The sequence below is a fragment of the Eptesicus fuscus genome, chromosome 11 (genome assembly GCF_027574615.1).
Source record: "Eptesicus fuscus isolate TK198812 chromosome 11, DD_ASM_mEF_20220401, whole genome shotgun sequence".
Taxonomy (NCBI): Eukaryota; Metazoa; Chordata; class Mammalia; order Chiroptera; family Vespertilionidae; genus Eptesicus; species Eptesicus fuscus.
Window position 1 is genome coordinate 50,968,554 of NC_072483.1, and position 26,127 is coordinate 50,994,680.

General features: G+C 39.3%; 1 protein-coding gene across 1 annotated transcript in view; it reads right to left on the bottom strand.

Annotated features, from left to right (window-relative positions):
* ATF2 (activating transcription factor 2) overlaps window positions 1–26,127 on the bottom strand; it is a 93,337-nt gene that overhangs the window by 29,111 nt on the left and 38,099 nt on the right. Inside the window, exons 6-11 of the mRNA XM_054722958.1 lie at window positions 23,545–23,641; window positions 20,313–20,431; window positions 20,052–20,180; window positions 17,563–17,741; window positions 13,824–13,938; window positions 11,904–11,990 (exon numbers count right to left, since the gene is read on the bottom strand). Of these exons, the coding sequence (XP_054578933.1) occupies window positions 11,904–11,990; window positions 13,824–13,938; window positions 17,563–17,741; window positions 20,052–20,180; window positions 20,313–20,431; window positions 23,545–23,641 (726 nt within the window). The remainder of the gene's footprint in view (window positions 1–11,903; window positions 11,991–13,823; window positions 13,939–17,562; window positions 17,742–20,051; window positions 20,181–20,312; window positions 20,432–23,544; window positions 23,642–26,127) is intronic.

Below are 26,127 nucleotides of genomic sequence, written 5' to 3' on the forward strand. Positions count from 1 at the left end.
ATTGATGCCTAACTGCTCCCCTGCCAGCCTGTTTTCCCCCAACTTCCCTCCTCTGCCGGCCTGGTCACCCGTAACTGCCCTCCCCTGCAGGGTTAATCGCCTCCAACTGCCCTCCCTTGCAGGCCTGGTGCCTCCCAACTGCCCTCCCCTGCTGGCCATCTTGTGTCCACATGGGAGCAGGATCTTTGACCACATGGGGGCAGCCATATTGTGTATTGGAGTGATGGTCAATCTGCATATTACTCTTTTATTAGACAGGATAGAGGCCTGGTGCATGGGTGGGGGCCAGCTGGTTTGCCCTGAAGGTTGTCCCGGATCAGGGTGGGGGTTCCCTTGGGGCGAGGCTGAGTGAGGGGCCTGTGGTGGTTTGCAGGCCAGCCCCGCCCCCTGGTGACCCAAGTGGAGGCCCTGGTATCTGGAATTTATTTACCTTCTACAATTGAAACTTTGTAGCCTTGAGTGGAGGCTTAGGCTGGCAAGGGCAGGTGGAAAACTTGGCTTCCTCCGTTGCCTGGGAAACCCAAGCCTCCCTCTTGCTCTCTGTGGCTGTAGCCATCTTGGTTGGGTTTATTTGCATACTCGCTGATTGGCTGGTAGGTGTGGCTTGTGGGTGTAGCGAAGGTACGGTCAATTTGCATATTACTCTTTTATTAGGTAGGATAAGAACTAGGCTTCTGAAACTCAGGGCCCAACAAAAGCATCCTTAACTATCCTATATAATAAAGAGGTAATATGCAAATTGACCCTCACGCCCTTGCGTCATAAGATGGTCGCCCCGACGCTGTCACAAGATGGCTGGCAGGGGAGGGCAGTTGGGGGTGATCGGGCCAGCAGGGGAGCAGTTAGGTGTCAATCATGCCGGCAGGGGAGCAGTTTGACGTCAATCAGGCCCGCAGAGAGGCAGGAGGGGGTGATCAGGCTGGCAGGCAAAAGCGGTTAGGGGCAATCAGGTAGGCAGGCAGGCAGGCGAGTGGTTAGGAGCCAGCAGTCCCGGATTGTGAGAGGGATGTCTGACTGCCGGTTTAAACCGGTTTAAACCGGCAGTCAGACAACCCCTGAATGGTCCCAGATTGGAGAGGTTACAGGCTGGGCTGAGGGACACCCCCTCAGTGCACAAATTTCATGCACTGGGCCTCTAGTCTATCTGTATAATAGAGGAATATGCAAATTAGCTGGGACACCATAATGTCATGACTGAACAGCAGGGACCTGATGCTGCATGGCACCTGGCCAGGGCGAGGGACCTCAGGACACTCCCCCCACCTTGTGGGGCTTGACAAGGGACCTCAGGCCGCGCCCCCCACCTCATGGGGGTTGATGGGGGTGGGGCTGGCCAGGTCTGGGTCTCCTGCGATTTCGAAGTGCATGCGGGTGGGTGGGGACTTGACTCTGGGTCCCGCGGCGGGCCACAGACTCTGACAGGAGGGAGATTTCCATATACATTTTACTAATTTTCTTTCATCTCTGGCACTTCTATTATAGAGAAAGGGCAAATAGCAATATTAAAATATTTCCTCTAATTCCCTTTTAGTGTGTACAAATTTCATGCACCGGGCCAATAATCTTAGAATATAAATATGCTTCTCTTCAGCTACATGGGCTACTCATTTTATGTGTTCCAATGCTGCCATTTCTCTTACATTATTTTTTAATGACAGGTCATTTTATTAGAATCAGCACTGCTACAGTATTTAGCATGTCATTAACAGACTGTGACCACAAAGGTCAAATGAATCCTAAAGAGACATGCAGAACCAAACAGAAAGGATGTTTTACGTATTTTCAGAGATCTGAAAAAAACAACAAAGCAAAATCCAACTGAAGTAGTGAAAGAAGAAATGGTAAGCTTTATTAGGGGGCTGCATACTGGTGAACAGTCAGAAAAATTAATTATGCAATGTATAGGAGATGTGATTGAGAACCACTCATTTGGAAAGCATGATTTGGAGTTCTGTCACTGATGGAGAAAAGAATCAAGTCCCATGTTCAGTTATCTGGTCACTGAGAAATTTCAAAATTTCTGTGTACTGGGATATGAACCTAGTTTTGATTTTCTTCAGTTGGGATGATACAATTATTTCTTCATTTGTTAAGTCATTTTAGTTTTAGCTCTCTGAAGCTTAAAAAAATAAATCTATGACACAGACATTTTAATTCAAATTTAGAAATAATCTGTACCTATTTGGTATTTTATGTTCTAAAAGTACCTAAAGTAACAGATTACCCTGGATTTCAATTTAAAATGGTTAAGAGATTGATTTATTCCTGTAATTTTAGTTAAAGAGCTAAAATAATCTTATTAAGCCTCTAAATCAATCAAACAAAAATATTTTAAAAAACCATGCCTCTTTGGTTATTATATGCATATATGCATAACCCATGGACAAGACAATAGCGTGGTGAAGGTCGGGGGGTAGGGGTGGGGCAGGAACTGGGTGGAGGTGAATAATGGGGACATCTGTAATACTCTCAACAATAAAGATTTAAAAAATAAAATAAAAACCATGCCTCATTATATCTGTTAAGTTTAATTAAATTTAAAGGTTTTTAAGTACTTGGGAAAGTTTGTTAGACAACTAAGGTACCCATAGAGAAAATAGGATATAGTAAGTTATAATGAAGTTTAACCCTTTGCACTCGCTTGATTTTTTCTGGATTCCTTTATTCTAATGCTAACCATGTCGAGTCACACTGGACATCCGAGTGCAAAAGGTTAATAAAGATTTTTAACATTAATTACATTTTAAGGTCTTTAAAATAGTCCCTGAAAAAATAATTTTTGCACACAAAAGTCACCATCAAGGGAATAAAAAAATCGAAAACAAAAAACATCTAATTGATATGTCAGTACCTGTCAGTACCTGTTGAGAAACAAAATGGCCTTCTTAAAGGTAAGACTTTTTTCAATAGGTTTTTCTTTTCAGAGAGAGAGGAAAGGAGAGGGAGAGAAAGAAATATCGAGGTGAGAGAGAAACACTGATTGGCTGCTTCCTGCATGCCCCCTACTGGGGATTGAACCTGCTACCCAGGCATGCGCCCTGACCATGAATTGAACTTTTGGTGCATTGGATGATGCTCAACCAACTGATCCACACAGGCTAGGGCAGGTAAGACTTTCCTGACTCTCTTAATGATCACAGGCAACATTTGCATAAATCCTATCAAATAAAAGAGTAATAAGCAAATTGACCATCACTCCAAGACACAAGATGGCCGCTCCCATGTGGTCAAAGATGGCTGCCCCCATGTGGACACCAGATGGCCGCCACAAAATGGCCTGCAGGGGAGGGCAGTTATGGGCAGTTATGGGTGACCAGGCCGGCAGATGAGGGCAGTTGGGGTAGACCAGGCCAGCAAGGGAGGGCATTTGGGGGGGAACCAGGCCTGCAGGGGAGGGCAGTTTGGGGGAGCCAGGCCTATAGGGGAGGGCAGTTGGGGGGACCAGGCCAGCAGGGGAGGGCAGTTGTGGGCGATCAGGCAAGCAGGGAGGGCAGTTAGGGGTGACCGGGCCGGCAGAGGAGGGCAGTTGGGGGAGATCAGGCCTGCAGGGGAGGGCAGTTGGGGAAGACCAGGTCTGCAGGGGAAGGCAATTGTGGGTGATGAGGCCAGCAGGGAGGGCAGTTAGGAGTGACCGGGCCAGCAGAGGAGGGTAGTTGGGGGAGACCAGGCCAGCAGGGGAGGGCAGTTGGGGGAGGCCAGGCCTGCAGGGGAGGGCAGTTAGGGGTGACCAGGCCAGCATGGGAGGGCAGTTAGGGGTGACCAGGCCAGCTGGGGAGAGCAGTTGGGGACGACCAGGCCTGCAGGAGAGGGCAGTTGGGGGCAACCAGGCCGGCAGGGGAGGGCAGTTAGGGGCAACTGGGCCGGCCAGGGAGCAGTTAGGTATCGATCAGGCTGGCAGGGGAGTGGTTAGGGGGTGATCAGGCTGGCAGGCAGAAGCGGTTAGGGGCAATCAGGCAGAGGCAGGCGAGCAGCTGGGAGCCAGCAGTCCTGGATTGTGACAGGGATGTCCCAGATTGGAGAGGGTGCAGGCTGAGCTGAGGGACACCCCGCCCCCCCCCCCCCCCGAGCACGAATTTTGTGCACCGGGCCTCTAGGAAGTAAATAAATGAATAAATAAATAATCTCAAAATGTCAGATCACACCTGAATTTCTTGATACCCAAGAGATATTTGTTAAATAAATAACAATTGACAGAAATAACTGTTAAATGAGACTGAAGCAAAATATATAAACATGAATTAATATATAAAAACAAACTATTTCTGGTTAATCCCTAAGGTTGGTAGATTCATTTGTCCTTCTAATCATATGTAAGTATAATTCATGTTGATGATAATGATATACAAGCACTGAAAATTCTTAAACAGATACTGAATAATGTTTATTCTATGTTACTAAGACAGGGTAAACAGACTAATAATATTTGATAAAAGTATCAAACCAATAGTGAAGTGTGAAATAAAATAATTTCTGTACAATAAAATAAATGCAATTAATCAGAATTCCTTTAGCATTCCAGGCAATTGGTATTTTGTTACCAGCTCATGTTACCTGAATAGCATGGCAATATCTATTGTTTTCACAAACTAACCAGAGAGCTATGATATATTAGAAAATGGAAGCAAAGGACAAATATATCAAAGCACAGTAATTAAAACATCCTATCTAATAAAGAGGGAATATGCTAATTGACCCTCACACCATCGCAAAGATGGCAGTGCCCACAGCCAATAAGTAGGGAATATGCTAACTGACTGCCCCACCCTCAAAGATGGCGGTGCCCACAGCCAATAAGGTGGGCATATGCTAACTGACTGCCCCACCCTCAAAGATTGCAGCATCCACAGCCAATAAGGAGGGAATATGCTAATTGCTGCCCTGCCCTCAAAGATGGCAGTGCCCACACAGCCACAAGATGGCAGCGCCCAGTCCCCTCAGCCCCACTGGGGTGGGCAGGCATGCGGCAAGGCTGGGCCCACCCTGCGCGCCTGCCTCCGGAGTCCCCAGTCCCCTCAGCCCCCACAGCCGCCCAGGGCCAGTCCGAGGTGTAGGCAAGCCTCGGATGGTGGCAGCCAGCAGTGGCGGCAGCAGAGGTGTGATGGGGCGTTGCCTTCCCCTGATTGCCAGGTCGCCTCACGCCCCTGAGAACTCCCAGACTGTGAGAGGGGGCAGGCTGGGCTGAGGGAACCCTCCCCCTGCCAGTGCATGAATTTTCATGCACCAGGCCTCTAGTTAATAAATAAAAAATACAAGAGAAAAGCTTCAAAATATTTGGAAATTATAAAATATACTTCTTTTTACTTAAACTAAATTTTATTAAACAACTAGAGGCCTGGTGCACAAAATTCGTGCACAGTGGGTCCCTAGGCCTGGCTGGTGATAGGGCTGATCAGGTTCCCCGCCTCCCTCCCTCCTCCTTCCCTCGCCACCTGTGCCACCACCACGTGGTTCCCCCCACTTCCCCACCTCCTCCTTCCTTCACTCCCTCAGCACCCCGCGGCCACTGCTGGTCTCCTGCCACGTTCCGCGCCGCCTCCTGGTGGTCAGTGCGCGTCATAGCAAGCAATTGAACTCCTGTTCTCCCAGTCGAACTCCCGAGGGGACACTTTGCATATTATCCTTTTATATATATAAACGAGAGGTCCAGTGCATGAAAATTCTTGCACTTAGGGGGGTCCCTCAGCCCAGTCTGCACCATCTCACAATCCGGGAGCCCATGGTAGGGTCCCTAGACCTGGCCTGAGATCAGGGCCTATCTGGGCTTTCCTTCCCCCAGCTGTAGGCAGCTGGCCCCACCCTCACCACTGCCACTGCTTGCCATCTGTGCAGCACTGCCCCCCCCCTTCCCTGCCACCGGTGGCCTACATCTGCAGGCCACAGGCGTAGGGTGCGATGGCTTGGCTGGCCTGGGCCTCCCTCTGCAGAGCGATCGCTGGCTGGCCACACACCTACCTACCACAGAGTCGCTGCCGGTGGCCTGGGTCTTCCTCCTTTTTTGCTGGGAGGTAAATGCTCTCCAGCCTACCTGATCACCCTAACCACTTGCCTGCATACCTGATCATCCCTAACTGCTTGCTGGGGGGTGGGCCAGCCCTGTGAGGGGCTGTCTGCCTACCTGATCGCCCCTAACAACCTGCTTGCCTACCTGATCACCCCTAACCACTCTGCCTACCTGATCGCCCCTAACTGCTTGCTTGGTGGCGGGGCCAGCCCGGCAAGGGGCCATGGTGGTTCTGGTCTCTGGTCATTACACTTATGGTGGCTGTCCTTTTATTATATAGGATAACACCTATTAGTTATGAAGACTGAGATAAAAGCCAGATAAGATCAACTAAGATAATATTCCAGAGAAAGTTATAAGCCAAATAGGTACCTGGAGGTTCAAGGGTAGGTAACAAATATTTTCTTCTAAATAATCATTGTTGTTTGTGAACCTTAGAAAATAAAGTCTTGCTTCTCATTCTGCTTCCAATTCCACTTATTCTAATATAGACAAGGAGCATTATGAAAATGAAAGAGACCTGAGATCCAAAAGCAGATGCTCGCTGATATTGTCAAGAAGCTACCAGTTTACACAAGAACTGGGAGTGGAGGTCAGTTCATCCAAAATTAACTAGAGGCAGATCAGCAAGTATCTCAGAAAGTCTGTCATATATATCCTCAGGCTAGTCCCCTTTTCTCCCTGTCTTTTGAGAAACACTATGGAGTCTTTCTCAACATTTTATTATAAAAAACTTTATGCATTTTTATACACCCAAGATGGAAAAATCATACAATAAACAGCTGCATACCCACCACTACAATCTACTGGCATTTTACTATATTGCTTTATCACATATCTGTTCACAAACCCATCTCTCTATTCATCATTCATAAAGTCAACTTATTTTTTGGTGCATTTTAAGTAAGTAGCAAATATCAGTACATACTCAACTAAATATTTAACATTCTTCTGAGGCTGAAATATAGATATAAAAACATGCACAAATTGTTAGTGTACCACTCAGTGTTTCCACAAATGTACACACTTGTGTAACCAAAACCACACCCCAGAACATTCTCTCATGTTCCTTCCCACTATTCTGATATCCTTTCATCATAGATTAGTTTTATCTGATCTAGAATTTATATAAATGGATTAAAAATATTGAAATAGAAAAAAAAAAGGAATGAGAGAAATATCTTATTAGAAAAAGGGCTTAAATAGAAATCTAGTTGATTAGATAAATACATCTTATACAGGACTATTAAGTTCTTTAAAACTTAAAAAAAGAAAAAGAAATGCAGATTGAGTTTTCAAGAGATGCCAGAAACCTAGATTTTCATGTGAAAATAGTGAAAAATTAGTAACAAATGAAAAGTTTTCACACACAGAGATCAAGCAAAATATAACTTTGAACCCAATATGTCCAAAATACCTCTAGTTTGTAAACACTGTTCTATCACATCGTTCTGTTTTCTACTGCCAGAAATTATATAATTTCCTGTCTCCTTTTCACCACATATCAGTATGCCTGGAGATTAAAAAAATAATCATAATCACCATATGGCATTAATGCTCTAACAAAATTAACCGCAAGTCCTTAATATCATCTAATACCCAGATCATATTAAAATTTCCCCAACTGTCACATGGGACCTTAATAAATATTTGTTAAATAAGTAAATGATATATAAAGATAAATAACTAAAAGTATCCCGAAGTTTTGAAACAATTTTCTTTATAGTAACATTAGAGTGATTTTTGTCAAAAGAACCTTACTTTTTAAATTTTAAAAAGCAAATAATTGGTTCAGCTAGCATCATTCTAGTCATGCAGATAAAAACAGTAAAACTCCACAGTGGATATTTACCCAAGAAAAGACATCTTTCTCCACAAATACTTGTACAAGAATGTTCATAGCAGATTAACTCATAATATCTAAACACCAAAAACAACCCAAATGTTCATCAACAGAAAAGTGGATAAACAAACTATGATATAGTCATACAATGAAATATTACTCAGCTTAAATAAAGGGAATGAAATACACAACAATCAGTAAGTCTCAAAAGCATTATGCTGAATACAAGACAGACACAATAGTAAATACTGTGTAAATCCATTTATACAGTTCACTTTTAAATAACCCATAGCTCAAAGAAGAAATCACAAGGGAAATTAGAAAATGAATAATTAAAATATGAAGTATCAAATTTGTGCACAGAGGAAAATGTAGTTTTAAATGTGTATATTAAAAGGTAGAAAGATTTAAAGCAATAATCTAAGTTTCTACTTTAAGAAGCTAATAAAAGATAAGCAAACTTAAACCAATTAAGTAAGTGAAAGGAAATACTAAAGATAACAGTAGCAACCAATAAGTACAAATAGCCCAGCTGGTGTGGCTCAGTGGTTGAGCATCCAGGAGGTCATAGTTAAGAATCCCAGTCAGGGCACATGCCCAGGTTGTGGGCTCAATCCCAGTAGGGAGCGTGCAGGAGGCAGCCAATCAACGATTCTCTGTCATTGATGTTTTTCTATCTCTCTCTCCTTCTCCCTTCCTCTCTGAAATCAATAAAAATATATTTTAAAAAATAATAGTACAAATATACTAAGAAAAGACAAGGTACAGACTAAGAATTATTTGTAAAAATTTTGTATCTGGTATATATAGAAAGAATTCATATAACACAATAAAAGACAAGTAACCCAATTTAAAAATGGGCACAACATATCACAAAAAAAGTCTAGTCAAACTGGAAATGCAAATAAAAACCACAAGATTCTGCTATACAATCATAGAATGTCTACAAGGAAAATGATAACAAAACCAAATGTTGGAAAAATGTAGGAACAACTGGAATTCCCATACATTGCTTATGGGAATGTAAACCTCTGGAAAAAGCTCTGGCAGTTTCTCATAAAGTTAAATGAATACCTGTCTACTCTTTGGTAGAAAGACCAAATGAAAATATACATCCACAAAAAGTTATATAAAAATGTGTATAGTAGTTTTAGTCACAGTAGCTAAACACTAAAGGTCATTCAAGTGTCCATCAACAAGAGAATGGATAAAGAATTGTGGCATATTCTATTCATACAATGGATACTAACAGCAATAAAAAGAAGCAAACTATGATACACTCAACAGCATGGATAAATCTCACAGACGCATGCTGACGTGGACACAATATATATTAATTCCATTTACATGAAGTTCTAGAACTAATTGCTGGTGACAAACATCAGAACACTTGGGGGAGGTGAACTGATTGGGAAGAAAAATAAACTTTATGGGTAGAGGTTAATGTTCTATACCATAATGAGGATGTTACATGAAGGCACTTATCAAAACTGTACAGTTAAAATTGGTTCATTCCAATGTATGTAAATTTTACACTGAAAAAGCCTATTAAAAATAAGTGAATGGGAGTAGGGAGTGGCCTGTGGTATAGATAAAATACAAATAGTAGTTATACTGCTAATAATTGAAGGTGGGTGATGGATATGTGGGGATTCATTATATTATCCTGTTTACTTTGTCTATGTTTGAAATTTTCCATAATGAAAAGTTTAAAAAAAGGAAAGACTAATTTCTGAGTCTTTTTATTTAATTATAAAAGGACAAACATCTATTATCCCAATTAAAATAGGCAATCATCTAAATATAGCTATTTCACATTAGCAAATTTCTATAAGAAATATTTGGATCATTAAATTTGAGTGGGGCAATCTGTGACTCCCCATGCTATTTTGGGGGCCTTCATCGATGACTGTTTTCCATATATAAATCTGTGAATATTATAGCTTTGGTATTTTTTAATATACAAGCATACAAAATGCTTTTATTCTTATTAATTTAATTTCCTGGTGACTTAATAGAGAAAGTTATTTAGGGAAGTGCTAAATTGAATAGTTTCTACAAATATGGCCTACTCTTGTAAGTCAAGAGTTTTCTTTAAATCTGATTTGTTCCTTCTGAATTAATTTGTAAGAAAGGAAGCCCACTAAATATGTAAAAATATTTTTAGATGCAATGCACAATATGATCTCTTTAGCTCCCATTTCTATTCTCAGTTCTCACTAATAAATTTTTTATTAGTACGATATGTTTAAAGTAAAAATTGTAAATAAAAAACATTCCCAGTGAAGCTCTTTGGCTATCAAGTAAAGATTCATCTTAGTTTTCCGAAGTTTTGACCTAAACATGCTGTTATGTGAAACATTTCCCTCTCAGGTTTTCAAGTTCTCTCACCACAATCAACAACCAGCTAATTTTTACACTCCTCAACCACCTATTTAGTTCATTCAGATGGTGGGTAAGTTTTATTGTTAAATGAAGTTATCATGTGACAATTTCAGATTGATTTGCACTAATGGAGAATAGCAATAAAAAATTTAAAGCCTTGCAATATAGAATAGTTTTATGTGTATAAATTTATATAGTTAATATAGTGCCTAACATTGAAGTGAAGGAAATAATAGGTGCCTAGTAACTATTTATCTATTGATTTCCTAATGATACATTCATTAATTGCTGTTAAGAAGAAACTGCCCTGAAGTATTTTAGACTGTAGAAGGGAGAATCACACTGATTTAAAAAAGATGATGATGAGAATGCATAGAAGAGGCACTGTATTGTACAGCATTTTGGAAAACCAGCCTAGCTGCTGGCTACCCTGCAAGCTGATTGTGGAGGGAAAGAAAAGACACTCCATTCTCATTCTGGAATTCTATGGGAATCATGGCATACTGCAAGGTGAGTGGTATATATTCTATTCCCTTCTTTGGCTTATGGGCCCTGTAAGGTCTCTTCCTGAAGCTGTGATGGAAATCCACACTTTCTTTGTGCAAGCTAAAAGAAACTGCTGTCTTCACCCTCACACCACAAACCATAGAGTTAGTTTACCATGGTCCTGAGGCCCAGGGTCAGGGAACTGGACAGCTAATAAAATAGACCACACACTGAGTTAGCTCAGTGATGTCATTGAGCACACCTAATTGCAGAATGATCGCAAAATAATACTCTTGGGGATATCACCTGAAAGAGCATCATAAATTGATATACATTTAAGACTTTCTTAAGTCTTTTTAAAAAATATATTTTAAATATTATTAAAATAGGAAAGGAGAGGGATAGAGACTTAGAAACATCGATGAGAGAGAAACATCGATCAGCTGCCTCCTGCACACCCCCTACTGGGGATGTGCCCGCAACCAAGGTACATGCCCTTGATCGGAATCAAACCTGGGACCCTTGAGTCCACAGGCCGACGCTCTATCCACTAAGCCAAATCGGTTAGGGCAGACTTTCTTAAGTCTTACTATCCTTTGCTTCAAAGGTTCACAACTTAAGTGAGAAGAGGAAATAGTGTTCTCTGCCAAAGCCAGGATTCAAAATTCTGGCTTTGTTATCCTTCAGGGATTATGACAAAGCCTCTTAGGGAATTAATTTATATATAATATAAAGTAGGATTTAAAGTCATTTTAAAGAAAGACATTAGATGGAATTTAAGACATATGAAGGGTAGAATTGGCTTGGTTAATGGTAATGAATAGCAGAATTAGGATTAAAATTAAGACACATGTCTCCTGACTCCTAATCTGCAGTTCCTTCCTTAAACAACAATAATTTCTCAGTACCTGAAGCAAACTCAAAAATATGGTTTTCCTTTATATATTAGGTGCAATGGTGACTAATTGTGTACTATTTCAAAATTATTGCCAATACTGTTCTACAAATGTATATCACTGTTTAAAACCACTTATCAGCACTGAGTTCAGATGATTAGACCTAGTTTCAGCTGTAATACTCATAGCCTCCACCAGGAGGACAGTTTGTTTAAAAAGATACAGGCAGAAACCAGACAAAAAAAAAATTTCAAAATCAAGAAATGGACAGAACAAATAAAATATTATTTACCATTTTTGCTTCTGACTGTACTGGTTGAGGAGAAGAAGGACCTGGAATTCCTGGAACACTAGGCACCATGGTGACTGGTCGAACGAGCTATGAAAAAGAGATTTTTAAAAATTGCTAGGAAATATATTAAAAATGAGATTTGTACTTTAATTGCACAATGGTTGTTATAGTAATTTGAGACTTCAAATCAGAAGCTATATCTCTACCTAAATCATTATTGATCTTACATCCCGATTTACTTTCAAAGTTATAAATTTCTAAGATATTTGCTTCGCTAATCTTCATTCAACTTTCACAATTTTTAAAAATAGTTCCTTCTTATAGAAACTCACAGTATTCAAAGTAAAACTTCTCACATATCTGTCACACTTACATTCTGAGGTGAAAGAAAATGTCAAAACTTGTGACAAATAGGCATGAAAAATAATTTCAACAATGAATTGTGCTTTTTAAAAATATATAAAAATAGCCTAATATATTATTATACTGCATGATATAAAAAAAGAAAAGAATCTAATAACCTCTGATTTCTCTAACAACCTAGAACAGATTTTTCCATTTTGTTTTTGACCTAGTATCAACACTGAGTGATTATTGTGTAACTAAATATACCTCTTTTTCATTTCAGTTTCTTTTATCAGTTACATTTCATAGGATAACCACATAATCTCAAATGCAGGGCAAGAATGTTTCCCCTTCAAAAATATCCTCAGAAAAGAGGAAGTAGTCACCTTATATTCAGTCTTGATAGTCTCTCAAATAATGAATTTGAACAGCAAAGTTCTATTTGAAGAGCACATACATAATCAAGATGATTCCTATCAATGCTAATCCTGGATACTGTAAAATATCACTTAGAAGAATTAATTAATAAAAATAAATATTTAACATTAATTCCAGTAATATTCTGGGGCGTATTCTCACCAAAAGTGTTGGATGTTACTATAAGTAGCCTTTTAAAACATTTTTTTAAAGCTATGCAATAAATGATTATATGGCACTAATCAGAAATATGTACCTACAAGGTGAAAAAGGAAACTATCTTTTTAGTGTATGAATGAGTATTAGGAATTGAGATAAGACTTCCAGAAAGAGAATATTAAATTCAAAAAGTATTATATTGAAATTTCTTAGGTAAAAATGAAAATAATGTGTTTTGGAAAATTGTGCCAGATATCTTAAAACGTCATTCTAATGATGCAAACTTTAATACTGAAGACACAGTTGTAGAGTTTGAATAAAATTGTTTTATGAAAATAGGGAAAAAAGCATTATTTCTAACTTTCATAATTCTAAAGAATGTGCTTTTAAATATTCACTAAATTATTAAATATTATAATTAGATATTTAACTACTACCTATGTCTTTTAAATTTTATATAATTAACATGCCCCTCAAACAACTTTTTTATTTTTATTTTCCCATTAGGAAAGTGGGGGACTAACTACTGTTTTAGACTGTGTAAATTTTCACTTGCTTGAATAGCAAAAATAATTCTATGAATCCAACCTGACCATAAAATTCAGAGTGTTTTTATAAACAATTTCTACAATATCTAAAATACCATGGAGTTACCTGACAAGTGTTCTAGTATAAATATCCTCTTAAAGAATAGAAGTCTGTTAATATTTGAATTCTACAAATCTAAGTCAAATTAAAATGGGTTAACTAGGAATAATGTTCTCAGAATTAAAAATACAAGGAAAACAATTAAGATTGTTGGAGAATAAAAAAATGTTTTCTATCCAATTATGTTTTTCTTGGATGGTACATGTTATCACTATAAATATCAAAGAGGAAATATTACTTGCCACTAACAGTTTGTTGAATTCATTTTCATAAACCAATTAAACAGCCCAAAGGGTATTTTCTGATTACAAAGATAAGTTTTGCTATAAATAGTCTAAATCTCAAACTTACTGGTACTGCAGCTGGAACATGCACATTAGAACTTGTAATTGATGCAGGAATAGCAACAGGCATGGTTTGTCCATTGGGAAGATGTAATAGAAGAGGAAATGGACCTGGTACAGGACTAAGAAAAACAAAATAAGGGAAATTAAAAAGAGTATTTTTATTCATATCACTGTAGCATTAAAAATAATTTCTAATCAAATAAAAAAACTGCAAAATTGATTTTTAATCGCATCTAAAATGCATAATGCATGTAGCAGTGTGGAAAAAATAACAGGGAAAAATGGAAAAAGTTATGGATTTACTCAGGACAATCGCCAATATATTAAATAAGAAAAATCCTTATCAGAAAGCTCTTAAGAGCCACCTGCCTAAAAGAAATACCATCTAAGTTTTAGGTATTTCTTTTCTTTTTTTTTCATCTAATAAAATGAAAACAAAACTCTTTATTATTGCACATTAAGATGGCAAAAGAGAATAGGTAAATAAAGGTACCTTTTTTGTTGGGTTACCACTACCATTCTTTGATAAGGGCAGCTCATGGTTCAGAACCTTTATCCACCATCATCAAAGTAGATTACTTATTTACTAGAGGCCCGATGCACGAAGGTATGGTCAATTTTGCATCTTTCTCTTTTATTAGTGTAGATAGACATGGCCTACCTTCCATTAGTGTCACCAGGGTGGGGGAGATTAGGGAAAGGAAGCCAAGTGCCCAGTGTTCATTAATACTATCCACTAAAATGAATTGCTATTTATACAATGTTTATAACTCTGGCTGTCACAAAGCAGGCACTTGCAATTTTTAACATCATCATCATTATTATTATTGTAGAACTATTGTACTTTGTTAGCTATCATAGGGTTTCCTATCCTGGGCAACAAATCTATACATATAAAAACCCAATATGCAAAGTGCCCCCTTGGGAGTTCAACTGATTGGGAGTTTGATCACTCACAATGACATGAGCTGACCACCAGGGGGCAGCATGGAATGAAGGAAGGCCCCGGCTGGCAGCCGAAGGAGGGCTCCGTCAGCCCTGATCGCGGGCCAGGCCTAGGGACCCTACCCGTGCACGAATTTCATGCACCGGGCCTCTAGTCTACATATATAAAAGCCTAATATGCTAAGTGTCTGTTTGACTGTTTGACTGGTAGCTATGATGCACACTGACTACTAGGGGGCATATGCTCAACGCAGGAGCTGCTCCCTGGTGGTCAGTGCACTCCCACAGTAGGAGCGCCGCTCAACTGACTGACCAGGCAAGCACAGCTGAGCTGTAGTGGCACGAGTCTCACCCATGGACACTCCCCTTTGCGTGCCCCTCCCCCATCTGGACCAGGACTGGGACCGGAATCAGGACTGACTGGGCGTGAACCCACAGCCGCTTATTGGTCATGGGCGTGCCGTTATTGCCCTGGGACGGGCGCACAGAGACTGCAGTAAGGCGGGAGCGAACCTACTGAGCGGCAGCGGCAGCAGGCGCAGCAGGACTGGGATGAGCGGGAGCAACGAGGCACCCGACCCCAGGCTTGGGCTCCTCCCTGGCGGCCTGCCACTTCACGCATTACTACATCCCTCGGGGGATGTTGGACTGCCAGTTTCAGCCCGATCCTTGCAGGCCAGGCCGAGGGACCCCACCGGTGCATTTGTGCACCAGGCCTCTAATCTATATATATAAAAGCCTAAGTGACCATCTGACCGTTTGCCCAGTAGCTATGACACGCAATGACCACCAGGGGGCAGATGCTCCGACCAGTAGAGGAGGGCACCTGATTCCTCATGCAATTGGCCATGGGTTAGGTCTTGCGAGCCACATGCGGCTCTTTGACCCCTTGAGTGTGGCTCTTCGACAAAATACCACGGCCCGGGCGAGTCAATTTTGAAGAAGTGGCATTAGAAGAAGCTTAAAAAATTTGGCTCTCAAAAGAAATTTCAATCGTTGTACTATTGATATTTGGTTCTGTTGACTAATGAGTTTGCTGACCACTGGGTTAGGTTGCTGCTGGGGCACTGTTGGCCCTGAATCTGCTTCACCTGCACCCCAGGCCCAGAGAGGAGGGAGGAGGAAGCCCAATTCATCACAGAATTATCCATGGGTTAGGTTGTTGCTGGGGCACTGTCGGCCCTGAATTTGCTTCACCTGCAACATGGACCCATCGGGGGATGTCGGAGGCCTGGTGCATGGATCCGTGCACCTGTGGGGTCCCTCTAGGTATTTATTTTCTAATTACATTATATTCAGTGATGGTGAACCTATGACACGCGTGTCAGCACTGACACGCGTGTTAGCACTGACACACGTAGCCATTTCTAATGACACACGGCCACATGCCAAGGATGAAACATTTGCGACTAGAGTTTTAGAGTTAGTTTTTTCCTCAAAGTGACACACTACCCGAGTTACGCTCAGTTTTTTTGGCAAAGTTTGACACACCAAGCTCAAAAGGTTGCCCATCACTACACACACACACACACACACACACACACACACACACACACACACACACACACACTAGAGGCCCGGTGCACGAAATTCGTACCCTAGGGGAGGGTGTCCCTCAGCCCAGCCTGCACCTTCTTCAATCTAGGACCCCTCGAGGGATGTCCGACTGCCCGTTTAGGCCCGATCCAACCGGGCCTAAACAGGCAGTCGGACATCCCTTTCACAATCCAGGACTGCTGGCTCCCAACTGCTCGCCTGCCTGCCTTCCTGATTGCCCCTAACCGTTTCTGCCTGCCAGCCTGATCACCCCCTAACCACTCCACTGCCAGCCTGGTTGATGCTTAACTGCTCCCCTGCCAGCCTGTTTGCCCCTAACTGACCTCCCCTGCAGGCCTGGTCACCCCTAACTGCCCTCCCTTGCAGGCCTGGTCCCCCCAACTGCTCTCCCCTGCAGACCTGGGTCCCCCCCAACTGCCCTTCCCTGTAGGCCTGGTCACCCCCAACTTCCCTTCTCTGCCGGCCTGGTCACCCCTAACTGCCCTCCCTTGCAGGCTTGATCGCCCCCAACTGCCCTCCCTTGCAGACCTGGTCCTTCCCAAATGCCATCCCCTGATGGCCATCTTGTATCCACATGGGGGCAGCCATCTTGTGTGTTGGAGTGATGGTAAATCTGCATATTACTCTTTTATTAGATAGGATATGGTGTATGGGTGGGGGCCAGCTGGTTTGCCCTGAAGGGTGTCCCGGATCAGGGTGGGGGTTCTCTTGGGGAGTGGGGCGGCCTGGGCAAGGGGCTTGTGGTGGTTTGCAGGCCGGCCACGCCCCCTGGCGACCCAAGTGGAGGCCCAAGTATCTGGGATTTATTTATCTTCTATAATTGAAACTTTGTAGCCTGGAGTGGAGGCCTAGGCCGGCAAGGGTAGGCGGAAAGCTTGGCTTCCTCCATTGCCAGGGAAACCCAAGCCTCCCTCCTGCTCTCCGTGACCACAACCATCTTGGTTGGGTTTATTTGCATATTTGCTCCTGATTGGCTGGTGGGTGTGGCATGTGGGTGTAGCAGAGGTATGGTCAATTTGCATATTACTCTTTTATTAGATAGGATACAACACACACACACACACACACACACACACATACACACACACACACACATTTAAAAGACTACACAAGTAATTTTTCTAAAAATCAAAGCATGCAGAATATGACAAACACACAAAACTAAGGTCACAATTCAAACAATAAAACAACAACAAAAACTTAATTCATAAACAGGTCAATAATTGGCCCAAATCACTTACACGATTGGCCTATTGGAGGATGGTGCCTGGGTGATTACAGTACTTGAGGTTGGTGAAGGTACTGCCTGCTGAATAATTACACTTGAGTCAGAACTTGTAAGCAGCACATTGGGAACCTGTAATGATGCTGGACGAACAATAGCTGATGTTGGCTGTGCAGTTTGTGCCAGTGGTACTTCCTATTTAATAATGAGATAGAGAAAGAGTGGAATTTAAAAATGCAAGTCAATTTATGTACCTTAATGAACAGAAAATAACACATTTCGAAAAGTGTCCACAGGATGATTCTTAATACCCCCAAAAGTAAACATCTAAAGTTAATTACAAGAAAATTTTAGAAGCAGCTATAACGTTTCAAATGCAATGTTCATATTTATCAGTACAACTTGTTTTCCTATCAATCCAGAAATAAGTCAGGCTGAATTGAATAACTTGGCTATGATTCCATGAGAATTTTAGTAAAAGATAAAAATACAGCCCAGCTGCTATGGCTCAGTGGGTGAGCATCGATCAATGAACCAGGAGGTCACAGTTCAATTCTCAGTCCGGGCACATGCTCAGGTTGCAGGCTCAATCCTCAGTGGGGTGTACAAGAGGTATCCAATCAATGATTCTTTGTCATCATTGATGTTTCTATCTCTCTCCCCTCTCCCTTCCACTCTGAAATCAATAAAAATATGTTTTAAAAAAAATACAAACCATTCTCAGGAGTCATAGAACTTAAAATCCAGAAGGGACTGCCTAGCTCTACTCTATCACTATATTATAAAAAGAGGAAAGAGGCTTTGGTCATTGTGGCTCAGTTGGTTGGAGTGTCGTCCCATACACCAAAAGACTGTCGGTTCGATTCCTGGTCAGGGCACATAGCTGGGTTGCAGGTTTGATCCCCAGTCAGGGCACATACAGAAGGCAACTGATTAATGTTTCTCTCTCACATCAATGTTTCTCTCACTCTTTCCTCTCTCTAAAATCAATTTTTAAAAAAGAAGTAAAGAGGTCTAGGGAGACTGTTATAGCTTATACAAGGAAGGGAGAGGGATAGAGAGTTAAGAAACATCAATGAGAGAGAACCATTGATCAGCTGCCTCCTGCATACCCCCTACTGGGGATGTGCCCACAACCAAGGTACACGCCCTTGACCAGAATCGAACCTGGGACCCTTCAGTTCGCAGGCCGATGCTCTATCCACTGAGCCAAACCGGTTAGGGCCCGTAACCCTTTAAAAGTCTAAATAACATTTGTCCAATTTTTCATAGAAAGATAAACTAATACTATTAGAAATTCACCTATTCAACAAGTTTAATAATTTACAACATGCTCTCAAGGACTAGTCAGAAGAGACAGACAATAAACAAGTAAAACAAAAAGAATTTCAGATTGAAATGTGCTATAGAGTAAAAGTACTACATAATATAAATAATGAAAGGTTAACTGGAAGAAGGTTGGAGCTGGCTACTTTAGATAGTACAGTGAAGTAAAGTGAGCTTCTTTGAAAAAAATGGTATTTGAACTGACACTGAAAGGATAAGGAGATCATTATAATGAGAAGGAAGCAATGTCTTTGAGGCAAGGAAAAGCTTGCAATATTTGATAAAGACATCAGGAGAGTGGCATGAGGTGAGATTGGATTGGTAGACAAACCCAGATCAATGAGGGGTATGGAAGGAGTGTGTGTTACCCTAAATGCAATGGCAAACCACTGAAGGATTTTAAGCAGGGAAGTGACAATGTATTAAGATGGCTTGAACTAAAGCGGTGACACTGATGACAGAACACGATAGAAGGTTTTACTCAGGAAGTAGGTCTGATAAGATTTGCTGCTGATTTCAGTGTGAAGGAAAAGAAAAAAAATTAAGGATTCTTGGCTTGAGAAACTAGATGGATTGGGAGAAAATATACTGAGATAGGACAAACTGTAGAAAGAATCAAGGGCTCTAATTTAGACATACTAAGTTTAAGATGAGAGCCAGGTGGTTCAAGTTACTAGACTATTCAAGATCCAGAAGTGAGGCCCTAAACCACCTAGTAAAGGCCTGTACTAAGACAGTATCATCATCTTAGTGCTGATACTGAAGATGCATTGCTGAGAATGAGTAACTATGCCCATAACCCTTAAAAGCTGAAATAACCTTTGTTCAATATTCATTGTAAAGATTCTTAATTAAGCTGTCACTGTATATAAGTAGTTAAAAATAAAATAGCAAAACCCAGAAAATTTAAGTTAAATTTATATATCCTTTAAAAAGTAAGTTTTATCTAAAGTGACTGCTGTTTTCCCTTATAAATTTTCTGTGCGTAATAAAAAGCTAATTATCTATAAAGCTAGAATCTTCTTTCCCTGGAATTTCTGACTATTCACAGGCTTTCACATGTAACCTGACACTGAATTATGTACAATTTACTAGTTATGTAGATCAAATATTAATCCTTACTTAGGAAGCTAATTTTCCACTTAGTATGTGTTTCTACCATAAATACAAATTTCTAACCTTTTCATCACTGGTGGTAGACTCTGGGTGAGGTAAAGGACTATCTTGGTGAGTTGTTTCTACAACAGATGGTTCCTCAATTTTGCTTCTTATGATGGGTGTTGCAAGAGGGGATAAATCTAGAGGCATCTAAGATAAACATTAAAGAAAATGTTAGGAGTTTAAAAAAAAGCCAATCAGTACATCTAAAATAAAAAGAAATATAAACTATAATTGTTGTTCTGTGAGAAGTACTCTTTAATATCATAGTGAACAACATACTTTTTTAATGTCATCTTCTGAGGCTTTCTTGAATTCATTCTCAAATGGACTTGCCAACTCATTAAACAAACCCACTTCTTCACAGTTTTTCAAGAATCTTGTTGGTGTTGGGGTCTGATCTGAAATAAATGTCAAGAAGTAATCATAATAGATTTAAATATCATAAAGAACCCTAAAATATACCTAATAAATTAACAAATTAGCAGGACTGCTTCAGTCAGCTGTTAAATTTTCTCTTTGGAAAGTCCTTTTCCTTTGAAGCAAACAAAATTTGGTTAAGTTTTTGTTGCAGTTCAAGCTATTTCCTCAAAGTTTATGAATCATGAAAGAAGTCCTTTTTGTTTCTTAGTCCATACCTTCTGAGTAGACTGACATACACACGCTCTACTCAGAGATCAACTATTATCATCAGTCAACATAAGATTTTTTAAAATTTACATTAAAAATTATGTTTAAAATACATGCAGTTTGGGGAAAACTAGACAAGAGCATGTATATACACTCAACTTGGTCCTTCCACTAGTGCTCATAATCTTTTATGAAAGCATGCTTAAGATAAAACAATCTTTAGCAGGTAAATCAAAATATTACAAGGAAAAATGTTAAAATAAGAGCCCTATAACAAAAACAAACTAAAACAAAACCCTCATTACTACCTATTAAAGCCAATTTTCTATTTTAATGCGTTTTTCAAGCTTATACGAGGAGCTAGTTATGAAAGAGTTCCATACCTATGGAATGCTCTAGCACAATTTCTAGGACAGCAAAGGACTTCAATTTTATATTTTAAAAACTTGGAAATATTTTCACTATATTTGAACATTACTCATGCTATGTGCATTAACTCGTGTACTACATTAGTATATATGTACGTGTTGGTTACAGAACAAATGACTGTTAAGGTCCACGTGTAATAAAAAATAGTAAATTTATGAATTTTGCCTGTTAAACCTTATTATTCTCAAGGCTATTTATTCATATAGATCAGAGTTGATAGTACATTGAAATTCTAGTCACATTTTACATCTTTTAGGGCATCAGTTTTATAGCTTGTATCACCAATCTAGCCTAAGCGAAATAAAAGTATAAGATGACTCCTAGTTTAAGCTAAAATATTCATAAAATCTTTTGTGAAATTAATATTCATACATTTGTTAATTACTGTGTCTCCAAAATGGGCATTACTTATTGTTTTATTATTGCCCTCACACATACACTACATGACATTAGAGTACTAATGTTTACTATATATATATATATATATATAGTTAGCATTATATATTATATATATATATATATAATATATATTACTATATATATATATATATATAGTTAGCATTAAAATGACCTACTTGTCATATTCCACATAATGTAGGCCAATCTTATATACTATTAGTATTATTAGAATTACTGAAAAAGTCTATTGTGTCCTTTTACCTATTAGTCTGTCTGCAACTTACATACCCTCACCCCCAAAAAGATTTCTAAAATCGTACTATATAAGGTCCCAGCACACGTGCCTATCAGCTTAGGTCTAGCATGACTGAATTTGTAAACTGTATATAAATTTGAGTCTTCTGTTCACACTTAAAGGGTTTATCTATCTAAGCTCAACGGAAGGCTCCTAATTTGTGTTTGAGAGAGAGAAAAGTCTTAAAAATAAAATGCATATGTATAAGTCACATTTATCAGTGATTACTGGAATGATCAAGCTTGAGAAAAGTCAACACAGGCACAATTGTTTTAACATGCAGATGGCTTATGACTGTTGATCATCAAATATATAGTACATACATCATGCATTCTATTTATATAGTAATGCTAAATTACTCACCTTGACACAAGTAAAAAAATGGTCAAGTACTGTGTCAGAATGTGTTCTATTTTTTTATTGTACTAAATGCAGATAGAAAAGTAGTTTTTAGAAAGCAATCTCAAACACTTCTGAGTTAAAGTTACAAAGAGAAATATTGCTCTAAGACAGTTTTAGAGAAGCAAAGACTTTCATACCTAGGAGAGTAACTCTTCCAGTTGTTGGTGTTATACTGCTTATTTGACTGTTTTCTGGTTCCAGCTTATAATATCTGATATATGACACTCTACAGAAATGCACACCTCACTCTTTTTAGCTTCCTTTTACTTGTGGAGTTGAAGACAGGTTGAACATTTCCCTACATTTTTCATAAATAAATTATTTTGATAATTTACCAACTTTTTGTTACCTCTAAATTTTTCATTACAAAAATTTTGATACTGAAAGTACTAGAAGAACCACCTAATAATATTTGCCTCATATTGCTCCAAAGACTGCATATGTAAAACTGATCTCTAGATTTGGGTGATAATTTTAAAGTATTAATAATATTCAGTATTCAGATATAAATACAGACTTACAAAGAGTATAACCTAAGCTTTATAGAAGAAAATAATTTAGTGTTATTCTGAATATTTATGATATGTAAATCTGTGGTTATGATACTAAAAGTCTGAAATTTATATAAATATGTTAGATTTCATATAAACATTTTATCACAATACTTAGAAAATATATAAAATTACATATATTATGTTTGTGTACACATACACAGTTGTGTGCTTATATATATTTAAATACCTAAAAAGGAGCAACTAACACAGCATGAAGGACAATAAAACAATGTATATTCTCTTTTCACATATTGTGAAAGATAATAATCTGCTTAGGTGATACTGTATGTTCATAGGATCAACATACAAAAATGACTGAATTTAGGAGAGTATTCAGAGTTATTTTACTAACATGGATGTTTAGTACAAAGAAATACAAACAAAAATCCTAATAAACAAGTCAGCTAAGTGCTCTTTCTCCAACAGGAGGAGTGTGATCATTTTCTATCTTCGCACAGCACTGTAGACCAGGTGTGAACAGCTAAAAGAAACAATACCTAAACATCACATTAGTTCAATTGTCTATTAAATGTAAACTTTGGAGATGGTATGAATGCTCCCAGGTTTCTAATTAACTTCCACAAAACTGACATTGAAATCTACATTTGAAATTCATACAAAAAGTGAAATGAATGGTCAGAAGGAAACATGGATATGTAATGGGTAAAATACATGTTGCCAACATTTATTGCAAATGAAATCATTGGAATATCACCAGACTATATTATTTACAGAGAATACACAAAAATTGTGCACATTCCAGGTGAAATATGTATATAAGCTATTAATAAAAGCATATACTAACCAGCCACAATGACACTGTCATTACGTGCTGGACCAAATTTCAGTGTCATCTCATGTTTATGTTTATGGACAGCCAAATGATCCTCGTTGGTAAAACGCTGTGGCAAAAAGTTTTAAAATATAGTTAAGATTTTCAATTTGATCAAATAAGTAAAATAAGGAAATTCATTTCCACAACATGTAAAACCACCATTAACAATGAAATAGCAGTCTGTTAACTATAAAAGAATCTATTGTTAGTATAGATAAACATACTAGATTTCAAGTAATCATAGAGAAACCCATTACCCAAGAATAAGCAATGCTGATATATTACTAGGTCTCATAGCTCACTTGAGAGCATATAAAAATAAAACTTGAGGCAAAGAAACTTTATATAAACTTCACTGGACATTAAAAATAGACCATTATTAATTTCTGCCATATCACAATAAAAATATATACTCCGTGGTATAATGACTTTTGAAAAAAGTACTGTATTTACATAGACTTCAGGTTACTTACCACTTTTAAAATGAGAATTTTCTTATAAAAATATTACTTCTGGATGAATTAAGAAGTAAATCAGGTTCTTTATGTTATCACATATAAAAAGAATGCCTCTGTCACAATTCAGTGAAGAAATAGCAACCAATGTAATAATAGTTAATTTTAAAATAAAAAATTTTTACTTAAAATATTGATTTTTTTTTCACCACAGTTCTTAAAAATGAAGCAAGATTATTTTTAAAGCTACATTTAACTTGGATAGGTCCTGCATGCCAACATAATAAATGCATAATTTAAATATCTCCTAAATGTCTGGACATCAACCTTTATGAAGATACTCTTTACTAAGTAATTCTTAAAACTGAAAATTGGGAGCACTTACTCTGTTATTTCAGAGCAAAAACTATAAAATGCCAAGTTAAGAGATCTAAACTCACTCCCTAGACCAGTGGTCGGCAAACTCATTAGTCAACAGAGCCAAATATCAACGACTGAAATTTCTTTTGAGAGCCAAATTTTTTAAACTTAAACTTCTTCTAACACCACTTCTTCAAAATAGACTCGCCCAGGCCATGGTATTTTGTAGAAGAGCCACACTCAAGGGGCCAAAGAGCCGCATGTGGCTCACAAGCCGCAGTTTGCCGACCACGGCCCTAGACTATGTCCCTACAAATGGGGATGTTAAATTTATAATATTTTAACTTAGTTCCCCTAAACCATCAGAATGGTTTCCTTCTCTTGTGGAATCTGTTGCATCTGAACACTCACCTTCAATAGGACCATAAGCAGGTTCTGAAAAGGGATCATATAAAATGTAAACAATGTAAAAGAAAGAAACATTTCTTACCATTATGCTCTTTATTCTAAAGTTTTCTAATTATTCTAAAAGTATGACACTGAGTATCTACCTATATCATCCTTACAATCCAAGCAGATCCTCACTCTGTAGATGATAATCTCTCTCATTAATGCCCATTATGCTCTGCACAATGCCTTGGTTATAGTACCTATCAATATTATATTGATTATTTTGTATGTCTGTCCTTTAAAGCAGTCTGAGCTCCTATTTGTTTGTGCTCCCCCAAAGTTAACATATAGTATTTAATAAATGTTCAAAAGAATGAGCTCCTTACAATTAAACAGTTGAATCTTCAAGCCCAGTCTAAAGAAGAAACAAAAATAAACCTCCAAAACCACAGATGTTCAGTAAATTAAGCTTTTATTTAATTTGGCCATATTTTGCTAACATATTAAGTACTAGAGGCCCAGTGCATGAAAATTCATGCACTGGAGTGGGGGGGTCCCTCAGCCCGGCCAGCCCCCTCTCATAGTCCAGGAGCCCTCAGGGGTGGGAGGTGACCCAGCAATCAGGGGAAGGCGAAGCCCTCATCACACCTCTGTTGCTGCCACTCCCGGCAGCGCAAGCCTCGGCCGGCACTGGGCGGCTGGGCGGCCACCATCCAAGGCTTGCCTGCGCCTCGGGCCGGCCCTGGGCGGCTGGGGGGCTGAGGGGACTCCCGAGGCAGGTGTGTGGAGGCAGGCCCGGCCGTGCCAGGTGCCTGCCACCCCAGCGGGGCTGAGGGGACTGGACGCCGCCATCTTGTGGCTGTGGGTGCCGCTATCTTTGAGGGCATAGTGGTCAATTAGCATATTCCCTCCTTATTGGCTGTGGGCACTGCCATCTTTGTGAGGGCATGATGGTCAATTAGCATATTCCTTCTTTATTAGATAGGATGGTTTACCACTCAGTCTTTAGGTTACTGTATACACCAATAGAAAAATGTCTATTATTATATGACCCCTTTTCAGAACCTGCTTATGGTCCCATTGAAGGTGAGTATTCAGATGCAACAGTAACCCGCTCCCCCCACCCCTCGCCTATCTCTTAATTTATTCATTTGTTCACTCTTCAAACATTTACTAAGCAACAACTGGGACCATAACTCAGTTTTCTCCACTCAAGTGCTATTTTCATATGCTTTATCATTATAAGAATCCCTTGCAAATTTGGAGAATTGACAGACTGCTGAATAACAAATCTCTTGGAGAATGAACATATCTGCAGTTTACTGGCATTATTTCATTGCTTTTAACT